The sequence below is a fragment of the Aythya ferina genome, assembly GCF_964211825.1.
Source record: "Aythya ferina genome assembly, chromosome: 3".
Lineage (NCBI taxonomy): Eukaryota > Metazoa > Chordata > Aves > Anseriformes > Anatidae > Aythya > Aythya ferina.
In genome coordinates, this window is record NC_140298.1 from 65,464,788 (window position 1) to 65,486,780 (window position 21,993).

The 21,993-nt window shown below is 35.6% G+C and overlaps 1 protein-coding gene across 16 annotated transcripts in view; it reads left to right on the forward strand.

Annotated features, from left to right (window-relative positions):
* Positions 1–21,993, forward strand: part of KLHL32 (kelch like family member 32) — a 123,421-nt gene that overhangs the window by 60,797 nt on the left and 40,631 nt on the right. For 15 of the 16 annotated variants that reach the window (XR_014690667.1, XR_014690668.1, XR_014690669.1 and 12 more), the window contains one exon: positions 1,238–1,336. The exons of the other annotated variant lie outside the window; for it this stretch is intronic. Coding sequence is in view for 11 of the 15 variants with exons in the window: in XM_084512314.1 (XP_084368440.1) it covers positions 1,238–1,336 (99 nt within the window). In the remaining 4 variants the exon portion in view is untranslated. The remainder of the gene's footprint in view (positions 1–1,237; positions 1,337–21,993) is intronic. 16 annotated transcript variants of the gene reach the window in all.

The following is a 21,993-nucleotide window of genomic DNA, read 5'->3' on the forward strand; positions in this document are numbered from 1 at the left end:
TTGCACAAACTTTAAGCATGCCATATACTGCCAAGTAAATATGTCCTTGATATAAACAAGAATCATTTCTTGTTCCTAAAATGTCCATTATGTTGGGGATCACTTGTTTTTTTTTTTTTTTTTTTTTTTTTTTTTTTTTTTTGCTTGAAGAAATGTATGTTGGTTTTGATGGAAATGAAAAAACTGTAGCTGCAAAAGACACAGATAGGTGTCTTTCCTTTTTGTGTGCCAGCCTCCATATTTCACTGTGTTTGAGACACACTGTGATACTGTGAGTTAAAACTAAATTGTATGGGCAGAAGAAAAGTGATCAGAAAAAAGCTTTACTTCCCTTTGGAACAGTGAGAGACTGACCTCGTGTGGTGTGAAACCAAAGCTGTCAGGGGAAACGCAAGAAGCATAAAACTCTGAATAAATGGAATATCTTTGAAAAATTAATATTTCTCAACTTTTTCTGATTTTTCTTGGATGCTACACCAGTTACCCTTAAATAATATTGGTTTAGATAGTTTGTTATGTGCTTGCTAATAAAAGAGATTGACCGGTGTCTATATTCCCAAAGATTTTGTGTCCTGAGAGGGATGTTCTAACAAGCTGACCTCAAGACGGCAGGCTAGGAGCTGAGGCCCAATTATCCTGGCTGCTGCCTGTGTGTGATTTTAATTGAAATGAGTAGGAGTTTCATGTGAACAAGTGACAGGATAATCAGTCTTGGTTTCTAAGCCCTTTCTGGCACTTCCCCAGCAGCATGCACACTCTGTGCCTTCACAGCCTTGCTCTGTAAAATGGAGAGAGTGGTTAGGAAAATTATGAAGTGGTGTACCATGCAGAATGGGAAGGGTGTTTCTAATCTGTATATTTTTACAGGCATGAATAATATTAATTCTGGAGACTTGTCAGTTACTTTGGTCTGATTTATCAGCATATATGGAAATAACCAGGTAGAGCATACATACATACAATAAAAGGATGTTCTGCTGTTTTGAAAAGCCTCCTTTTTAAATAACTAATATGCATTTCATTTTAAAGCATGAGGGTGTAGTCTGGCTTATGAACTCTTGCAGGAAAATCTGCTTGCTAATCAAACGTACTCTAAAAATTCTGTCCCTATCCTGCAAAGATTTTTCTGTGTGCTTCTATTTTGTTCTTTAAGTTGAATGAAATGTCTGAAGTACCAAAGGCCTGTAGTGTTTTCTACAGTTCTACATGACAAACCTTTTATTTTTCTTCTTTACAGATCCTTTTGGAGCCAGGGGTGATACAGGATGTACTAGCAGCTGGGAGTCATTTGCAGCTGCTGGAGCTTCTCAGTTTATGTTCTCACTATCTCATTCAGGTGAGGCTTTTCTTCCTGATTATTAGTCATTTCTGTTTGGTAAACCTTTGTTCTAAGCCTAATTTCAGTAGGAGAGCATTAGTGAAATACCTGGTGTAGCCTAAGTGGCAGTAAACTGGATTTCAGGAGACCTGAATTCTGAGGGTAATATGGGTATTACATTTTGGTAGGTGCTTTGTCCTCCATCCCTTTTATCCATTTCAGTCTCAAAAACAAGGGTGCTCCATCAATTAGTATCAGCACACAGGAGTTTGAGTCCAGCCTTCACCAGAGAATTTGCTTTCTTCTTCTGCAGTTTACCAAATGTAAAGCATTTCCCTGTTGGTGATCGTGAGTACTGTGAAGCATTCAGTTGCTTAACTGTTCACTACAGAATATTGACGTATATTCCACGGCACAGCTACCTCTCGCTGAATGGGTAGGCTGAATTACAGTGGCACCTTTTTATCTGCTGGCCTCATACCCATAATGCTAATAGTAATATCAACATTAGAGCTGTCATTATGAAGGAAAAAAAAATATGAATGCAATAAAACCATGTTTTGTGCTTGGCTCGTGTAGGAGATGGTTCATGATGGTAACAAGAACATAGCTTTGATATTTAGCAGTGAAAAGCTTTATAAAAAATAGTAATACTGGTTCTACAGAACCATTTATTTTTCTTTGTAATATTTCAGTATTGTTTCTGAATAGGGTGGTTTAGCTTTATCTGTGCAACAATTGGGCATGGAAGTGCATGTCAGCACAATGCTCTCTGTGTGCCTTTGCCTTCCACCAGCATAATTGCCTTTGAACAGTCTGCTGAGTGTGCTTGGCAGCACACTGAGCTGCTGAGTACCATAGGCATGCAGGATCTCATGTTAAGAGCCTCAGGATGTACTTGAAGGCTTTGCATCTTACAGAGAGTCTGTTCTTTGAATGTAGCCTCAGGGAAGCCTTCAAAATATATGTTAAGACAGTAATGTGGTATTAATTTGTGCATATTAAAATGATTATGAAATTAAAGTAGCTGGTAGAGGACTGCAATTTGTGTCAGTTCTGTTTTCAAGAATGTAGGGAAAAATCAAATTTTTCTGAGAAAATAGACATGGAATGTAATGGGATAGATGGTCTTTGAAGAAACAGGACATGTGAGAAGCCAAATAAGCTGCAAAACCATTTGGCCCAGCAGCTGTCAAGCAGGCATGGGAAGGGGGTACTATAATAAGAAAGAAGACTCAGGTCCAAAATTGATAGTCATACAATATATTTAATGCCCCCATAACAAAATCAGTCGGTGTGAGCATTTATTTGTTGCTTACATGCTCTTTGACAGAAATTGGACTAAAGAGACCATTGCAGTAAAGAAGTTAGGAAAATAAAATATGGAGCCGAGTATTGTAGTGCAGGTGAGGTAGGGACATGAGAGGACTGCAAGAAAGGTGCAGTTATGTGCCCAATTTAGGTCATAAAGAATGAAGACTTATGTGGAACAGCCTGTGATATTAGTAGCTTTTCCCTTGGCACCATCTAAATGCTTTTTGATCTGCAGGTCACTGAAGTGGAAGCAATCAGTGAATAGACATAACATTAATAGCGCTTTGGATCTAGTCCTTGATATGCAAGCCATAGTCAAGCATTTAGGAACAGATTGTTAATGAATTAGTAAAACAAACAAAAAGCAACAACAAAAGCCAGTGAGCAAACATTGCTGCCAAATTTTTCTGTTATTAATATACATGTATCAGTAAAAGTCCTATGGAGATGATGATCAATAAATAGTTACTCAAATAATGTGAGAGGTCTGTTGTTCTCTGAGTAGTGTACTGAGGTAGGGTAACTGAATCTGTGCTGGTGTGAAAATCAAGAGGAAGTGAGACCCAGTGTAAAGATTTGCAATTATGGAGGTTAGGAATAAGGTAGGGAGGAGGGGTAGTGAATAAGGGGCAGAATGTGTATTGGTAGACAGAGTTATAGTGATAGTTCTGTAAATGTTTTTGAAGTGGTCTCATTGTAAGGTTTGGAATCAGCGTGGAGATCTGTGGGACGACTGTAGCTCACATCATATAAGGCTCTGTATTTATTTAGCAGGTTTGCCCAGACACGGCATATCTGTAGGCAGATTTGCGGCCTGAAAAGATCAGCGTAATAATTTATCTGCCTTGTTTGTTCCACAGAGTTACAGTCCATGCAAGTAATCAACCTTGAGTTGTTGTGTAAGCCTTTTTAGCAGAGGTCAACAAGGTACTGTGCATAAAGAGTGTGATATCTTACAGGGTCTAAATTAATTCTATCAAATACATGTTTGTTCTACATACAACGGAGCAATTTTAAAAATATCTATTGTAAAAGTAAAAGCAGCGTAGTTAGAGAAGTTTTCCTTAAAACCACACATATCCTTGCTACCTTTGGTAGCTGGGGTATTTTGTCACATTTGACCTCCTATGCTATAATACAGATGTGAAGGGAATAATGCTTGACCCTTCTGTTCTTTCTAATGTTAGTTTTTTTTGAGTCCCAGGGTGCGGCAGAGTTCTTTGTTTGTTGTAACAGTGACTTTTTTTTTTCTTGCTGCTTTCAGTTGTTCAGTTATGAATTTAGTTTAGCTTAGTTTAGAATAAATTCAGGAAATACGTGGGTCCTAGCTGTCATGTATTATTGTTGTGTAATAATGATGTACAGTTTTAACTTGTTAGGATTGTCTTTAGTTTTTTTTTGTTTGTTTGTTTTTGTTTTTGTTTTTTTGTTTTTTTTCTTGGATGAAACAGCCTCTATGGATGCTGGTTTTATTGTTAGGGCTTTTTAAAGCTGCCCTTTTCTCTAGATATTCCAAAAGTATATCAGATTTTTGGAGTTCAAGATATACATTTTTATATTTCCTCTTAACACATGTGGGGCCCGTAACATATAATTAATATGAAAATATTAATAGATATCAATGAGCATTGTATTTGGATAAAAATATGATTTACTTGGCCCATATTTGTACCGAGGCCTATTTATAGCCTGTGAGGTACCAAAGAAGACTGTACTGATTTAATTTATCTTGTCAAAGATGATTTGCAGTGCACTGGGGTCAGATTAATTTCCAGCCAGCACTGACTTTTATATTCCCTGATATCTTTAAGGAATTTCCTCTCAGTTGTCTCCAGGAGAAAAAAAAAAAAAAAAGTTAATTTTAATTTAAGATACATTCTCTTTCTTTCAGACCAACCAGCTGAGCAGTTAGTTTAATTTGTTGATAGATCTCAAAAAGATTTCTATAACAAATTGTTTCAATCATGTGTATGGTATTTTTACAAAGAGCTTTTGATCAAAGGCATGTCAGGGAAAAAAAAAAAAAAAAAAAGGAGAGGAACAATCTTACCCCCTGCCACCAATTAGGTAATATCTATATCTAAGACATTTATGATAACATGACAAAATGGAGGTTTCTGACAACAGCGCTGATTCACTAAGTGTGCTTTATCGTTCATAGACTTCACATTATCAAATGCTCTGTAGCATCTAATGTTGATTACATTTTCCATTGGAAAATGTTTTGCTAATTTTGGATTGATAATTTACTAATTTTTATTAAAAGAAAAAAAATCTAATTAATTTTTTCTTTATTTGCAAGCAAAAGAAATGCCCAAGCAATCCTTATTTTAGATCATAATTCTAGATTTATGTTGTGCAGTCTTCCACCCTGGTAGTGTAATGTCTTGAATTGTCATTATTCCCCAGTTTCTGCTGTTTGGGGGTTTTTGGTTTTAGTTTGTTTTTGTAGAGGGACTTTTTGAAGCATGCTGATATATCTTAGTTGAGATACATACATATTCATGAATCTCTCCTATCATGATGCCTGCATAATTCTCAGGTACTTTAAACACTGAAGCGAGGCTTGAGTTCTCACACATCCGTCTCAGCCTAAACAAACGGTAAGGCAACTTGATTGCTCTTAGCTATATTGCTGCTATGTAGGTGTGGGAAAGCTAAGCTGAAGACCTGAGCCTGGTGTATCTTGAATTGTACTTAAGTCCATGGGTCATGCATACAGCATTTGTGTGCAGAGTGTGCATACAGTTCTTTAAGTCTCATTTCCCGAGTTCATCTTCTAGCTAAAATTGATTGTCAGTTTTGGCTGAGGTTTTTCCAAGGAGGCTAAGGCAGAGAGCTGCAACAAACAGGTTTGTTCAAAATGTAATGAGAGTGGGTTATTCAAATGTTTTAATTTCCTTTTAAGAATTTTATCCGTTAAAGTTCCAGTGGACCACAGCTGTCCTACTGTGACATCAGAGAAGACAAGAGAAAGTGAATGGGAGGCTTTAATTGTGTAGATGGAGATCTGAGATGGGATTTCTTGGAGCTGTGGAGAGCATGGTATTAGATAGTGTATTTGTGATGACCTACTTCGCACTTGAAAGTTTGTAAATGTTTTTTTAAAGGGTACTTGTCAACTTTTTTTCTCGTGCAACAGAATATGGGCAGAGAGATTTATTCAGAACATACAAATATTTGTTTCAGAAACATGTCTGAGTTTTATAGCTGATTTTAGCTGTAAGAAGTTTCATCTTCCTCAACTGTTTACACTTTTGATAGCAAAGAGAATGTTAAACTGCACATTATTTCTACAATCTAAGAGTCTTAATAGTGAGGGAATGCTATTGAGGATATGAGTTTTCATGGAATTTCCTTCTACTGAATAACATCTGCTCAGTTTTCTGTGGATATAGCTTTAGTAATCAGTTTTTAAACCAGAGGTCAATTTTCACTGGCATTCAGAGACCTGGACTTTCCACTTCTGAAATCTTAGATTTAAGTGATTTTTGTGTATTTTCTGAAGACTAAGTCTTTATTGTCTTTAGTGGAGCTCTGTATACCACTTGTATTGCATTCAAGGTAATAAGACTATAGGTCTGTGTGAAGGGTGTAGAAGTTGCAGAACTGTCCAAAGAAACCCACTGGTTTCAGCCGGAGAGGCAGGATATGGCATGATTGTTCACATTTAACTTTCTGTTAGATCAGGAACATTTTATGAACAACCAATTACATACTGAAAGAGTCTCGGTTATCATTTATGTTTCATGGTTAGACAGTTGCATATTTTCATGTTCAATGCAGCCTTGCTAGAAATAATGTTAGCTGACTGTTGTTGTACTCAATGATTTCCAGCATTTCCTATTCTCTCAGTAGCTAGCAGCAGCAAGTACAGTAAGCATGAGTGCTGATCCTGATTGCCATTAAAGTTCTTCCGACTGCTAAAAATTGCTCTTGGGATCATAAATGTTTTTGTGTCAAGAGAAGTTAAAAGTTTGATGCCAAATTTTCCATTTTATTTATTTATTTTTTAAACTGCTTTAAGTTCCCTGCTAAATGATATGCATTCTAAGTTACCTTTTAGAATCTTCATTACAGTGGATAGGACTCTCCGACAGGTATATATTTGCTTGACTGCTACTAATGTCAACCACAGCATTCGTAAAGAGGGATACTTTAAGCTAAAAAGAACAGTTTAGATGAATGATAAAATGAACCTGAAAAAACTGCACAGCAGCAGTCGGAATCTTCTTGAAGCCTGTCCCTCTGTGCAGTGTGCTCTGGATTCTTGTATACAAAAGTAGACAGTGAGCAGGACCAGGCCTGGAATGCATAAATTAGATTGATTTAATAAGCTTGCAAATGATAAAATAAGACCACCTGGAATATTTTTTGGTAATAATTGAAGCAGGCAAATGGTTTTGGGTAGGGGCATTTGAATTTTAACCTTCTACCCTAATGGTCAATCTACGCTTATAAAAAAGATCTGTCTTTCCAGTGCACGAGCAACTAATGATCTGGATCTTTTCTTCCACTAATTTTAAACTATTTTAATATGTTTACAGATTGAATTATATTTGCTACTGTCTTTAAAAAAAAAAAAAAGCTACAAGTGAATCTGCTTGTGGAAAGAAAAGAGTGTGTATGATTTAGATATGTTGTGGGTACCTGAGCTTCATAAGCTATTTCTTTTTCTTAAACTCAACCTCACTATTTAGAGCTGTGCTAGCAACACAATCCTAGCTTTCACTAAGATACAGTCCTTCAGAGATGAATCAATTCTTACACCAGAGATTGAGAGCATCACCTTTGTATTGCTAGAAGCCCCAGCTCAGTTGGGATTTTAGCTCCTGGATTTTTCATATAGAGAAAATTAAACTGCTGGAAAAAAAAAAAATCTAAAGGTCATCAACAACCAAGGCTTGTGTTTTTTTTGTGCTTTTGTGTGTGTGTTTTTAAACTAATACTGAGTTTTTAATCTACATATATACACACAAAGAATTAGACTGGTGTTTTATAAAGCCACACAACTTCATCTAGTGGTGGAGAGAGTGACCCTCCCATACCAATAATATGAAGTAAACAGAAAAAAGGTCTTGTCTTGTTTTGTTGGTTTTCAGTGTTATGCACCCAGTTGTTGCTGTGCCACCCTGCTGTTTCTTGAAGGCGTGTGTTTTGTCAGCTGTTGTCATTGAGCTGTTGACAGTCATTAGGAAAGCTCGTGCTGAGAGCTCAAAAATAACTTGGGGGAATTCAGCTCCTCTCTCTGAACTTACATAGACACATTACAGAGATACAGGTTTACATATATAAAATGAGAATGCACTACTGAGGATTCCAACTTAGAACAGGATTCAGGAGAAAAAAAAAATGGTATTTTTCTCCTTTTTTATGCTGATGTCAGTGAGGAAAGTAAAAATGGGCCCTTTGAATCCCATTTTTTCTGTGGTCTATGTGCTGCTGTTTAGCTGTGATGTGACAGTGGACATTGTCCCCCTGGAGAGTTGGCTGATATGAGAACATAGTGCCACTGTGGTTGGGAGCCCTCCAGCTTGGGTGTGTGTGTTCTGCTTTTCCTAACAGTAATAGTTGACAAGGCTGAACTGGACATGCTGAAAGAGGTATGAAAAACGGCACTGGAGTTTTTAGGTTAACCATTGCTGCAAGATTAAAAATCCAGTTGTCTAGCTAGTTGTGTGGATGCACTTTACCAATGGCCTGCATCAGAGCACAGGAGAGATGACAAATGGGGAGAGGCAGGTACTTCTTCCTTTTCTTAGAAATGTCTATCAGGATGACAGAGTAGCTTTGGTGTGTGTTTTAAACAATAACAAAGAACCTATATTGCTTCGCTGTTTCCCTCCCTGCCCTTCTCACGTTGCTTTTCTAGCTGATGTGGCCTACTGTGTGTGACCTTCCTGTCCCTCAGCCCCTGAAAGACCCCTGCTTCTAGGAGCCTTCAAGTGGTTTTATAAAGCTGTAAAGAGAGAATGATAAATCCCAGAATGCTTAGTGTACGAAATTCTTCGCTGGTTTTATTACCATCTGATCAATACTAATGTTTTATGCTCCCCCCACCCCCTGTGTCTTCAGCTTTTAATTATCCTTACCAACTGGGGCAATTTAGATGCGTGAAGCAAAAAATGGCATTATTTGTACTGGGTAGTGCAGCTACCCTTATCTGCTGGTGTCATCGGTGACATGCACAGTTATCGGTCTGGCACGAAAATTTGGTTGTAAGAGGTGAAAACCCGAAGGTTGAATTACTGTACTCCAGATGAATGAGGCACTCCGGGCTCCTAGCAGCCAGGCGTGGGCAGCAGGTGGCAGTGTGAGTCCACAGCAGCTTGAGCAGATGAATTGGAGCTAAAATCAGAAAAAATGAAAAGAAAAATTATTTATTTTTCCTCCGTATTAGTCTTCTGACCTAATCAGTAAAAAAGTCATTATTCACACAACACTGGGCAATATGCATTGTAATTTTTAACAAATAATAGGAAACTGTTAATGTTTTCACAGGAAATACAGTTCTGTCTTGTGCAGCAATGGTCATTTATCACTACACTTTGTGAAATCACTCATTTGTTCTAATTTGAATGTAAATGACTCTAAGATTTTACAAATAAGGTGACAGACTCACATAAATGTAATTGCAGGGTTCATCTCTCTCTTTTTATATATCACTCATTAAGTTATGAATTAAATACATCGTATTAAACCAGGGGCATGTCCAATGATGATATTGTAATGGCAAATTACTCTATGCTATTAGAGGTGTATTTTTTATTCATGGACATTAATTTGTCATTAAGCGGCATTAGTTTAGCACTTTTATGTGGAAGACGTGACCTGAAAGAGGAGACTTACTGCTCTAATGTGAAAGAACGGGAATACAGGCACCAGACAGACAGCCTTTTCTATTTTTTTTTTTTAAACCTCCTGTAAAGAAGCAGAGGGATGTTTTATTTAAGTTTGCCTTTATCTAAAACAATTTGAGTTGTGTTAAGCCATTTTAGCAAAGGTATTTTGGAAAAATGACAGTGCTTTGGTTATGAAGTATTTACCAATATGGGAAAAAATAGAATGCTAAGTACAAAGTGATGATTATAAATCATTTGTAACCTATGAACCCAAAGAGAGCATTGGGCTTGACATGAGTTACAGACTGATTTTTATCTCAGAAGTAGTACTGTGTTAGATAGTTGATTATCCACCCTTTCTTTTCTCTGACTTAGTCAAAATAGAACTGCTTTTTTTTTTTTTTTTCCTTCTTAGTTACAAAACAACTCTCTCTTATTTCCTCTATACTTCATGTTTTTAATGCTCTATTATTATTTTTAAAGGGAACAATTTCAAGTTTAAATGTTAAGCAGGAGCTGAACCTATATTAAGAAAAGGAATAACGTGAGGTATGATAGAATTTGAGAGGCATCTTGACACTTAAAGTATTAAACTGAGACTGAATGTCTCAGTCTGGTCCATCTTTAAAAGATATTAAAAAGGTATTGTAAATTTTATTTTCATTTATATTCCATTTCAACCGTCTTTCTTTCAAAGTAAAAAGTCTGAACTTGATACCAAGCAGTATAGTTGATTTTTTTCCCCCTATTTATTTTTATTTTTATTTTTTTGATAGTTTAATTATTGCTGTTTGATCCACCTATCTTAACTGCTCACAACACACCCAACTGGTATGGTGCGCTAGTTAAGAATAATTTGAAATGAAAATGCCCAGATACAAAGCCCAAGGTGTTCATACATGTAAGTAGTTTCCAAAACATCAAGTTACATCTAGTTTTAACTACTTTTAAATACTATTTAAAAACTGATAGGAGAGAAACATTCTTCACTGAAACACTTCAGTTTACAGGGGAGCAAAAAGAAGCAAAGAAGTTCCATGTAAGGCTGTTGATGTTTTCCAGCAGGTCTGCTGGCAGTGGTAAACAAGACAGCATTTCAGCACATTCCATCATGTACAGTGTTTTGCTTGCACAACTGCACAGTAGTACAATTTGCTAGGGAACTAATATTTTGCTTCAGAATTATAATCTAGACTAATTCTTTTTAAAAGAAAAAAAAAATCTATTTCTGTCTAATGGGGTAGTGAACAGGTCTTGAACCCAGAATGAATGTAAATGTATACATACTGTCTTCTGGAGTCTTCAACCAATGTGTAATGAGAGCTCTGAAACTTGTAAGTTCTCCTTGTTCACCTCACCAACTCTAAAAATTAATGATAGAAACTTAAAGATTAGTGGTATGAAAAACTTTATTAGCCATTACTAATGTCCTGCAAGTGTGCTATTCCAAACTGAAAAATGTTTCTAACTTCATTCACCTGTTCTCCTATGTAATCTATTCTAAACATCTGTTTATTAATTTGGAGGAAGTTGTTGCTAAATTTCCCATCTGTTTCACCACAGTCTATCATAACTTGAGATTTGTACCAGAGAGTGTGTGTAACTACATAGGTAGTGTTGGATCTTGAATTGAGTAAACTGAGACTTTATTTGCAGTTCAGGGGGAATTGAGATGGTATCGCATAATATTGTCTCTACTATAATTTTTATAGTAGTGGTTGTGTTCTCTAGATTAGAGGGGTAGTAGTATGTTGGTTGGACTTTCCTCATAAACACTTTAACTTCTGTTGTGAAAATTTCCAAAGCTCCTCAAAGGAGTTTTGTTTGTTTGTTTTTTTGTTTGTTTGTTTGTTTTTGTTGGTTTTCTAAATTCCATTTCAGAATTCTCTTTGTTTACCATAAGCCATATCTGTTCTAAGGGAAAGTGTTGTGCTAACTACAGACAGATCTAGTCCCCTAAAAGCATCAGGACTAGAATTCTCGTTGGCTTGAAATGGCATGTTGTAGATAAGGAGAAAGCTAGGGGAAAAGGCCCAATGTTTTATATACATAAGAAAAAAAAAAATAAAGGTAAAATTATCATTGGCTTAAATATGTCACCATTAAATGCTTCAAAATCAGTGTTTATATGTGTTTGCATTTTGTTTTTGCTTGGCTCACGGTGTTTCTACTCATTTTACATCTTTATGGGGAATTGAAATATTCAGAAAAGGAAACAAACAAACAAATCCATAAAACAACATCAGGAATATGTAGTCTCTGATAACCTGTTTTTAGAATTTTGCTTCTAGAGGTGGTTGAATTCTGTGAAATTTTGATATTTCAGAAAAATTTCTCACTAAAACTTGAATTTGAAAATGATTATTTTTTAATTAATATTGTATGGAATAATCATTGATTTATTTATTTTTCCACTGAGTTTTACTCCATTTTTATTAACTGTTATTGTGAGCCTAGTTACTCCAAAAACATTTTATTTCTGCAGCTAATGTATGGCCATCCTCTAAATGCCTTTCCAGTTTTTTTTTGTTGAAGGGTGTCTGTGGCTTCACTTCTTCCTGGTAGTGTTTGAGGAGGGATATAGAAGAGGACACGTCATATACTTCTGAATTTTGAGATATTGGCAAGCACATATAGCTGTGAACACTTGGAGTTTGGCTCTACAATGATCCATTCTGCTTATAAAGGTGGTGGTTTCATGGTGACATATTTAAGCCAATGATAATTTTACCTTTATTTTTTTTTTCTTATGTATATAAAACATTAACTATTTCTCGCTTACGTATTTTTGTGGAAAAATGCCTTGGTGGTAAAGCACAGGATTCTGACTGTTACCAATTTGAGACTGGCAGGATATTTTTTTATTCTTGTTAAAAATGGCTAGAAACTGAAGAAAGAAATCTGATCTTGATCTTTGAAGGCTTATGCTTTCCTGATGCTTTGCATCTTTAGCAATGTGAACATTCATGTGTTTGTTTTGTAACCACTTGTAAATTTTTTGGTACTGATGAAGGTCAGACATAGGAACTGCCAAACATTGACTCAAGGTCCATTTTTGATGTTTGAGATTTTGATAGTCAGATTTATCATAATTTCTGACCAAGAGTGTGGTAAGTGAATCCTTGGTCAATAATGCTTACAATACAAACAAAAAAATATGAATCCTGTTAAAGTGTGGTGATTTCATTTTATTGAGCTTATTTTATTTTATTCAGTGTAGTTTCCATTTTTTTTTTTTTCATTCTTCTCTTCCCTCATTTGAACTTTTTTTTTTTTCTTTAAATCCTGTTTCCTTTCTGATATCAGTTCTGACTATTATGTAGTAAACCTACTAACCAGCACTGCTACTAGTCATGGGAAAAAGAGAGATACTTTTTGCTGCATAAATTTAAGGACAGTGTTATAGAGAAGTTTTATTTTAATGGGACATACTGCTTATACAAGTTACAGACATTTTGCTGATACACTAAACTGCATAAATTGTTTTACAGTTGGGACAGGGGAAGAATTCTGTAACAACTATAACAACTATGTAGTAGGTTTTAGGCAATTGTAATTCTTTTTCTTTTGCATCATGGGCAATTTCTTGAACCATCCTTCTGCCCACCTTTTTCTCTGTAAGATGAAAATTGGTCTTGGTTTAGTGCTGTGAGTGCAAGATTTCTTAGTTATTTTGGGGTGGTCAGATATTGTAGGAGTACAGAGCTACCTGAACAGGTAACAGCTTTCCAATTAACATATATTCCAATACACTGTTAATGTTGCATTTTTGTCATTCAGATGCTTATGATCAGATTATTAATTGATGAGTACCGTTGTATCTTCCCGCAGCTGCAACAAGTCTCTTAAGATGCAGAGCTGCAAAATGTTTGAAATCACATGAAGGTAGTGCAAGCAGTCCTGTACTGCCTAGTACAAAGACCAGGGTAATTTTGATCCTATATCCACAAGACAAAAACAGTTTTCTGAAAATTTTGTCAGAACTTTCTAGCTTTCATGTATTGTCTCCATGTTATAAATATCTTTGCACAAGATCAAATCCTCTAGGAGTTGAGCACCTTAAATCTTACAAGGTTGGTTTTCCAGCATATATTATTTTCATACCTTTAAAATGTGGACTTCGGAACTGGGACCAATATTTGAGCAGTAGTCTTAAAACTGCTATGTGAGGCAGTAAGCATGTTGCTTTCCTTTATTGGACAGCACTCAGTGTGCATTTTATGACACAAGCCTTTTCTTCGCCACGGCACTGTGCTGAGAACTCCTGTTGCTATTTTGACAGCTTCTTGGTCCCTTCTGTATGGCCTGTAAGTGTTGTTCCAAATAGAACCTGTTATATTTTCTGTATCAGATATGTTCCTGGTTCTCAGAAATACTTTTTGTTTGCTTGCTTGCTTTTTAAAGTGATCATTTTGCCGAGGAAGCCAGACAATACTCATATTCTGTCATTCTTGTAATTTGTGACCCCACTGCTTTTATGGAATCTTTTGCAAACTCTAATAGCAAAATTTACCATTTTCTAGTTCAATTATATGTTTAGTGGAGTTGGATCAAGAATCAATTTCTTGAGGACTTCCCTGGAAAGAGTTACAATACTTGATAAGTTACTTTGAGGTTGTCATTGAACAAGTATTTCATCCATCTAAGATATATCCTATTAAATGTATGTAATTGAAAAAAAAATAAAAGAAAAAAAAAAAAAAAGTAAGTATATAGATTACCTGGATGTCCTGGTGAAATCTGAATTTTGTCAATGTAGCTGATATAATGAACCACGCTTGTTCTAAAGAGATAGCAGATACTATTATCCAACACTTACCTGATAGGTCTTACTATTTTATTCTTTTTTTTTTTTTTTTTCCTGTATTTGTGAATAGACTCCTAAATTAATTCCATCCATTATGTGACACTAGGCTGATTAATGGACAGTTCACTGACATGATCTCCAATCCCTTGCAGGTTCTCCATTTTTCCTACACTTTTTCAGTGTTTACTCTGGATTAGAGGTCTCCGTAGCTAGTTCCTTTAAAATTCTTTGTCCATTGTGGTGGTATTAAGGCATGTAATTTCTGTTCACATCTGCCTTAGTTACAGATAAAAAAACTGTGGTGAAACAGCAGGAGCATGTGTGGGATAGATTTCTGTTTTCTTTGAAAAAAAAAAAAAAGTAGTAGACATAAGTGCTGAATTTTTCTGCCCTTTTTGTGTCTCTTTGTGACATCATCATATACTTTTAGAAAAGGACTATGGCTTCTCGTCATAAATTCATTATGTTTATTTCACATTGTTCCATGCTTACCATATCAGTTTTGGTACTGTTTTGTTGATGCTTCCACATCTCCATTTAACTCACCAGCAACAGGATCATTTAGTGACCACACACTTTGTCAGCAATATTTGAGCTTTCATGAAATACTGAAATACCCAACTTTCTCTAATACTTACTGTGTTAAATTTGCCCCATCTTATTCTGCCAATATTTACTGTATACTTGTAAAAAGCGAGTTCTTACAAGGTTTCCACAAGAGAAGCTCCCTACTGATGCCTTATTCCTTTCACACATGTCAAACGCTAGTAGAAAGCTGTGGTGATGTGATACGTATGATGCATTAGGAGCTTCTAATCTTAAATTGTGACTCAATAGACTACTTTGTCTATCAAAATTATACTCAGTATTAAATTATCTTGCACTGGATTCAGTCTTTCTGCAGTTAAAGTACCGCATAGTGCCTTAAAATTCTGGGGAAGTTTTGATGCTTTGTGAGTTGTTTAGCAAATCTGTCTGAGATAGAATGTATCTGTTAATTAACCAGTCATTCCACATGTTTTAGACAGCTATTTCATTCTCTGGTGGGATTAGATGCCTACCTCACTTCCCTGTTCTCCATCGTTAGATGCGTTTATTAGCTTTGTAATCCTTAAGCATTCAGTGGAAGGCTGTTGTCTGGGATTCTGAAGCAGAGAGATTTTTAACTAGAGCGGTCCCTCGCTGGGTTTATTACAAAGCAAACATACACATCATTGAAATGTTCCAGAAATAAAACGTCATAAAAAGATTATGAAACAGAATTGTTTGAATCATATAGTCCTTATATGTGAACACCTCCCCTGTTCTTATTTGTACCTAGAGTGTAAACGTTAGTATATTGGTAATTATTGATAATTATGGATAATAGAATATTCTGCTTATATGTCTCTTTGTGCAACATTATGAATGTTGACTTTCTTTTCTAGTTAGTGACTACCCTGCTAGTCCACCATCATCATTATTTGTTTGCACTTATGTAGGTCTATCTGAGGAATTATCATCCAGCCTTCTTGAGAAGCCATGGCTTTTCAGAATTGTAATTCTAGTAAATTCTAGTACATCTGTTGCTGAATTCCATACTGCTTCCTAGTTTTTATCTCTGGGCTCCTTGTTTGCATGTGCTCTCCTGCTCTTTCCTCTGGTCTGGGTTTTGTTCATGCATCTGCATTTGAATGTGGTAGTGTCTTTGTCCTGCCAGGGCTCCAAAACAGTTCATAGACAGCACAGTAGAAACAGACTTTCAGCTTCAGGTTTTCTAGTTTGTGTTTGGCCCACAATAGGTAATGATGCAGACAGGGTCTCAGTTAGCTCTGGGATAGATTATGGAGAGCTCAAATAGAACAGGGTGAGATTTTAGGTGCAAAGTTCAAACAAGTCATTAGTGAGCAAATCCAACTGTTTATTTTTCCAGATGCTGATGGAGGTTTTTCAGTGACAGCAACTCCAGCGAGCTATTTCCATTGTGAATGTTTTTAATGTGGAAAAACAACAGCTTTTTCCTGTCAGTCTCATTCTTAATAATGTGTAATAAACTTTTTGAGATGTTTTCATAAAGAGATTCATCTGGAGGCTGGAAAGGTTCAGTTTAAAAATATTCAATTTTGGCAAAATAGTAAGTTATGAGAAAAAAAGGTCATTGGAAATAGCAGCTCTCAGGTACCTGAATACCTTTGTTAACAGGTCTAATAGTAATGCTAATTTTTTTTTCTCATTGGTAATGGGAGCAGGGATGAATGATAAAAATCATTTTCTAACATATTGTGTGTTAGAAATGTTTTTATTTGCATTACCACCTTACGGGAAAGTTTTCATGCTTAATATTGATTTTAAACTTATTTTGCGTTTCAGAATGTTAAGGGGATTTTTTCTTGCCTATTTTTGAAAAAAAAATCTTAAAATAACTGAAATTATTTTTCCCCCAGTAAGTAACTGGTCTGTACCAGGACAATTATGAGGTCTGTTACTCACATATAGAATGAAATGAAATTGGAAGCAATTGGAAAATCATTTCTGAGCATCATTAGTGGAATCTCCTGCATTTCAGTGGCTCATATTCAATTCCCATTTGTAACATGTCAAATCATTTCTGTCCTGCCTGACAGACAGAAGGGCTGCTATTGTGTCTCACTTGAGGAGCAAGTTTACAGAGAATTTTCATGTATTAAATCACAGGATGACTTTGAGCTACTAATGTGACACCATCAAGAAAAAGGCGGCTTGAGCCTAGGATATTTCATGCAAGGTAATTTATAAAGCTAAGGAAGTATTAATGGCAGTGCACAAGTGCACTGTACATCATGAGGAATACTGTGAAGATTTTGCCCATGCAGAAGAGTAAATGAAATCTGACTGGGAGAGGTGTAGAAAGGGGCATCTAGGATGATCAGGAAGGCCTGTTTTACGTGAGGGGATTAAAGGAGCTTAGCTTTTTTAGCCTAGCAAAATGAGGGCTGAGAAGGAATATGATTGCTTTCTGTAAATACATCAAGGGAATAAATACCTGGGGGAAGAAAGAGAGAGCTGTTAGACAAAAGATAATTTTGGCACAGGAACAAATGCATATAGACTGTCGGAGTAAATTAAGCTGGAAATGAGAAGAAAGTCTCAAAATCAGCTGAGTCTTCCTGTAGTTGTACTTGGGAGCAAGAACAAAGTCTGGTTTAAGCTGGATCTTTCTTAATTTATGATTGATGAGCTTGTTCAGTATAGTAGGGGAATTGGCTTCCACTTCTGTGTTATCATGGCCTGAAACTGAAACTGTTACTAAGCTCTACAAAAAGCTGAAAGCAATGGTATTGCACAGTTTTGTTTTTTGTTTTGTTTTGTTTTGTTTTATTTAGTAAGATGGTAAATATTTTTTGTAACTGCTACTTCTGTGAACTTTGGATTTCTGAAGGACAAAACTTGCTCTTTCTGGCTTGACATCCTTAGCAATAAAAAAGGGATAAGTAAGCATTAGCATACAAGATTGATGGTGGTTGATGGATTAGCCAAAGTTTACGGCTTTTATTGTTCACTGTAGTCCCTCTGAAGAGTTAACAAAAATGTAAAGTAATGAAATATTTTTGAAGATGATGTACCAATATCCTGTGACTTCTGCTAGAGTAAAGACTACAGGATTATGTCATTCCTCAGAATGTTTGAAGAGGCCAGGTTCCCATAATTTGGAAAAACTTAAATGATAAATCTACAGAAATCCTTCCTGTGGACTGTCTGAAATGGTATAAAAGAGGCAAGCAAAGGGTTAGTTAACCTTTACTTTCCATTTTGTCTCTGTATTTTTATTTGTTAAATGATACTGGTGGTTAGGATTGTTTTACCATGAATACCTTTCTAAGCAGTGAAGTTTTTCATCTGGGGAGTTTTTTTACCAGGTACGTAAGTTTCCACACCAACATCTGCTTAGCAACGGAAAGGAGCTATTGGAAACACTGCAGAACTTTACTTGTGGTTGTTCCAATGGTACCATGAAACTTTAGCTGTAGTCTTAATGTTTCGTTATTATATTTCTTTTCATTATACACACAAGAGTGTATGTAATATATAAGAAAATAATTAAGATCACTTATTCAGATGGATTGCTATTTGGAAATACCTATACTGTTTAATCACTTCAGTTAATCCTTATGAGATTCTAGAAAATGTTGACTTTTGGTTTTACTTTTGAGTGTCTGCATATTACACGTTTCACTTTGTTTTTCAAAGACTAAACACATCTCATCACCCGGGCAATCTGGGAATGTCACAGCTTTCCATTGCACTAGTGAAGGTCACAGGCCTCCTGCGTGCCTTCAAAGAGGGTGCTCACTAACACCAGTCAGCAGGATAGAAACTGAAAGCTAAGCAGATATAGGGAAGTACTGAGTGAGAACAGAGATAAGTCCTCATAGGGAGGAGGGGGAAAATAATAGGCTTGAGTTGTTTTGTTATTGCTGCTCTTGTACTTAGCTCAAGACCTACTTTGCAATAACGGCAAGGATGCAAAACAACTTTTCATGCTTTTAAGCATGAAAAGAAAACAAAAGTAAGAATTAAATAAAGTGCTGAGAAAGTGGTGATCTACCAAAAAAAAAAAAAAGTCAATTAAAAAGTTATCCTTTACTGTGTCTATAAATACATCTACCCTCTGCACTGATCTTGTAATAAACGTAAACACCATTTTATACACTATGAAATTCTGACCCAGCTGTTCCACTGTGGCTGGACTTCATCAAAAATGTCTTTCATGCTTGAACTGGATGGCTCTGGTGCTTAGTGCAAGAAAACTTCAAATAAGATCTAAAATGCACTTTTGAGGGATTTGTGCATATGCTTAGTATGAAATATGCCTGTTGCTGTGCTGTTGAGCACGTGTCTCATCTGTTAGGTCTTAGGTAAGTAAGGTTATGGGTAACTATGTTGATATAGAAAGAGTGAGAACCAACAAAAATGCATTTTTTTTCTCTTAAAACTGAGTTGATCCCTTTTGTTGCCATGTAAGTATATTTTTGTCACTACAGTTTTCCACTTTGTTAGTATTGCTGATCTATTTAGAGCCTGCCTTTGCTATGACTTACATCAAGGTTCTGTTGTGAACGGTGCAGCTAGTTCGTAGTATTTAACATAGTGAGAACTGGGAGGACTTGGGGTCAAGACCCTGCTGTGCTAGGTGCTGCTTGAGAGCAAACACATCCCTGTCCCAGAGACCTTACAGCTCCTTTCTTAGGAGAAGACAAAATAGTGTCACAATGCAACTCTCTCAGCTTTAGCAGCAGGGCTAGGCATTTAGTACCTTGATTTACAACAGTGTTGTAATCTAAATAGGAAGCAGGTGGAGTTACAACTGGGTATGATACTTTGGATATTAATGGCTTGGCTTGGCAGTGGAATTTCTAAAGCTGTATATACTTTTTCTGTCTTAATTATGCATTCATTAAAAGCTTTTATACCCAACAGAATAAAGTAAATATTTTTTGATCTCTGTAGTGTGCTCCCAGACTGTAGATTTGCACAGCAGGGTCTTGATAATCTGAATAAATTGCATTTCCCCAAGGAGTTTATCTTTCAAATAAGGTCATAAAGAAATGCATTCTTTCCCCTTAGTTCTCCTTGTGCTTTTTCTGCTATTTATAACATGGAGCAGAGGAATAGAGGTATATTGTACTCTACTGTGTACTTGGTTATGATTAACTCTAATTTATCAATCTGTTACTTACATCCTTTTCTGTACCTTTTGCAATGCAATTATTCTTTAAAGTATGAACGAATAAAGATGGATTTGGAAGTAATTTAAATACAGTATTTATATAATTTTCCCTGTTTGACAATTTATCGCATCTCTATATTAAAATATAACTCTGTATCAAAACACAGGCAATGTCACATCATTTATTTTGAATATCTAATATAGTCTTTCAGGTTATGTGTGTTTGGAAAACTGTGTTTTTTGTTTGTTTGTTTGCTTGTTTTTCACAAGGGTTTTAAATGGCAGCTCATTGTTAAATTGGTTCAGCATCTAGAGGCTGATGCTACTGAAACAGAAGGCCAGTAATGTAGAACAATGGAGACTCTTATTTCTGGAAGTTGGGAAGAGGAGGAAAGTATAGTAAGTGGAATGCACAGGATCAAAGACAGTTTCTCATTTTAGAAGTAGACACTGATAAATAATTTGACCAATTTATTAAATTGATTTGACTACACTCTGAGATTTTAGAATCTGTTACTTGAAGATCTGTATATATGATCTTAGACACATTTGTTCAGTTTGCATATTTCAGTGTAATATGCATTATATCAGAAGAAAGAAGGATCACTATCTTTCCCTGATTCTCTGTGACAGTTCTGCTTGTGTTCCTATTTCATCCTTCATGTAAAAAAAAATATAGATGGCATATATTTTAAAGTTTTTATAAACGAGATTAAAAGTTACAGTAATTTACATATGACTGTTTTGTAGGTTTTTTTAAAGACCTTATGCAATGATACAGTTCCAGAAGAAAGATGTGCACAACTTTAAAATTTTGTAGCTGCTCCTTTAACACACTATAATAAAATGTATGGAAACCAGAGACTACTAGAACTCATGACAAGAAATAAATTTCCAATTTAGTATCCTATTTATTTTTTCACTTATCTAACAATTTTTAAATTCAATTAAGAGTTTAACTTTTACAAATCTATTCATAGGAAACCAATCAGGCTGAATTGATAGTGATTACTTTGATACTTTTTAATACTTTTTTTTTTTTTTTTTTAAGCTGGGAGATAAGCTGTATTTTTTTTGCAACTTACATACTGTGTTTATTCTGATGTTTTTGAAAGTCTTACCAGCTATTGAGAGCTAGGTTATCTGATCTGTAGTATACATCTTGCAATCTTAGTGTGACATTTTGGCCCTCTTGTATCATCACAGAGGCAGTAATGTATAGTACCGTGTCATTTTGGTTGGAATATTGGTATGACAGTTTGGTAATTTTCATTTGTAAAAGCTAATGCACTGCTTACTACTTTTGCTGTGAAATACAAACCTGTAGATCAATTCTAACCTTGCAAAACCAGAAATAAGTGTTTGATTATAGGCCAAGACCAGTTTTAACAAAATATACTTGCAATATTCATCAAGCAGTAAACCACGTGTCCAGCAGCTCATTAACACATTGTGTTAGACAAAGCATCAAAAGACTGCTGAAGCCTACCAATAAAAATAAGTAAACCCCATGATAAATAAATAAGCAGACATATAATAAATAAATAAACATCTGGAGTAAATGAACACTTAAAAATAGAAATAAATAAATAATATTGTAAACAAACAGCTGATGAGAGTTTATTTATTTATCCATAGGTATCTTCAGCCTCTCCAACTATATGACAGCTTTCATCAAAAACTTCAATTGGTGTTGATTTAAGGGGTAGGGGAGCCTGAGGGATCATCAGAAATACCCAATTAAAAAAAAATATAGGTGTACTGGTATCTTTCAGATTTGAAAATGTGAAAATTTTTCAAGGAAAATTTGCATTTGTGTGTCACATTACTCTCTAAGGAGGAAAGATTTTTCTGTATTATCTCCAGTCCTCTTCTGAAGACCACCATAGGTCACCTCCATTGACCCTTAATGGAGTTTGGTTGGGCTTGTATTTTAATTGTAATGCTGCTCCCAATGCTTCATTGTTTATTTGTTTATTTTGTCCTTCCCAAATACAGCTGTTTACTACAAAAGAGCTCGATAAAT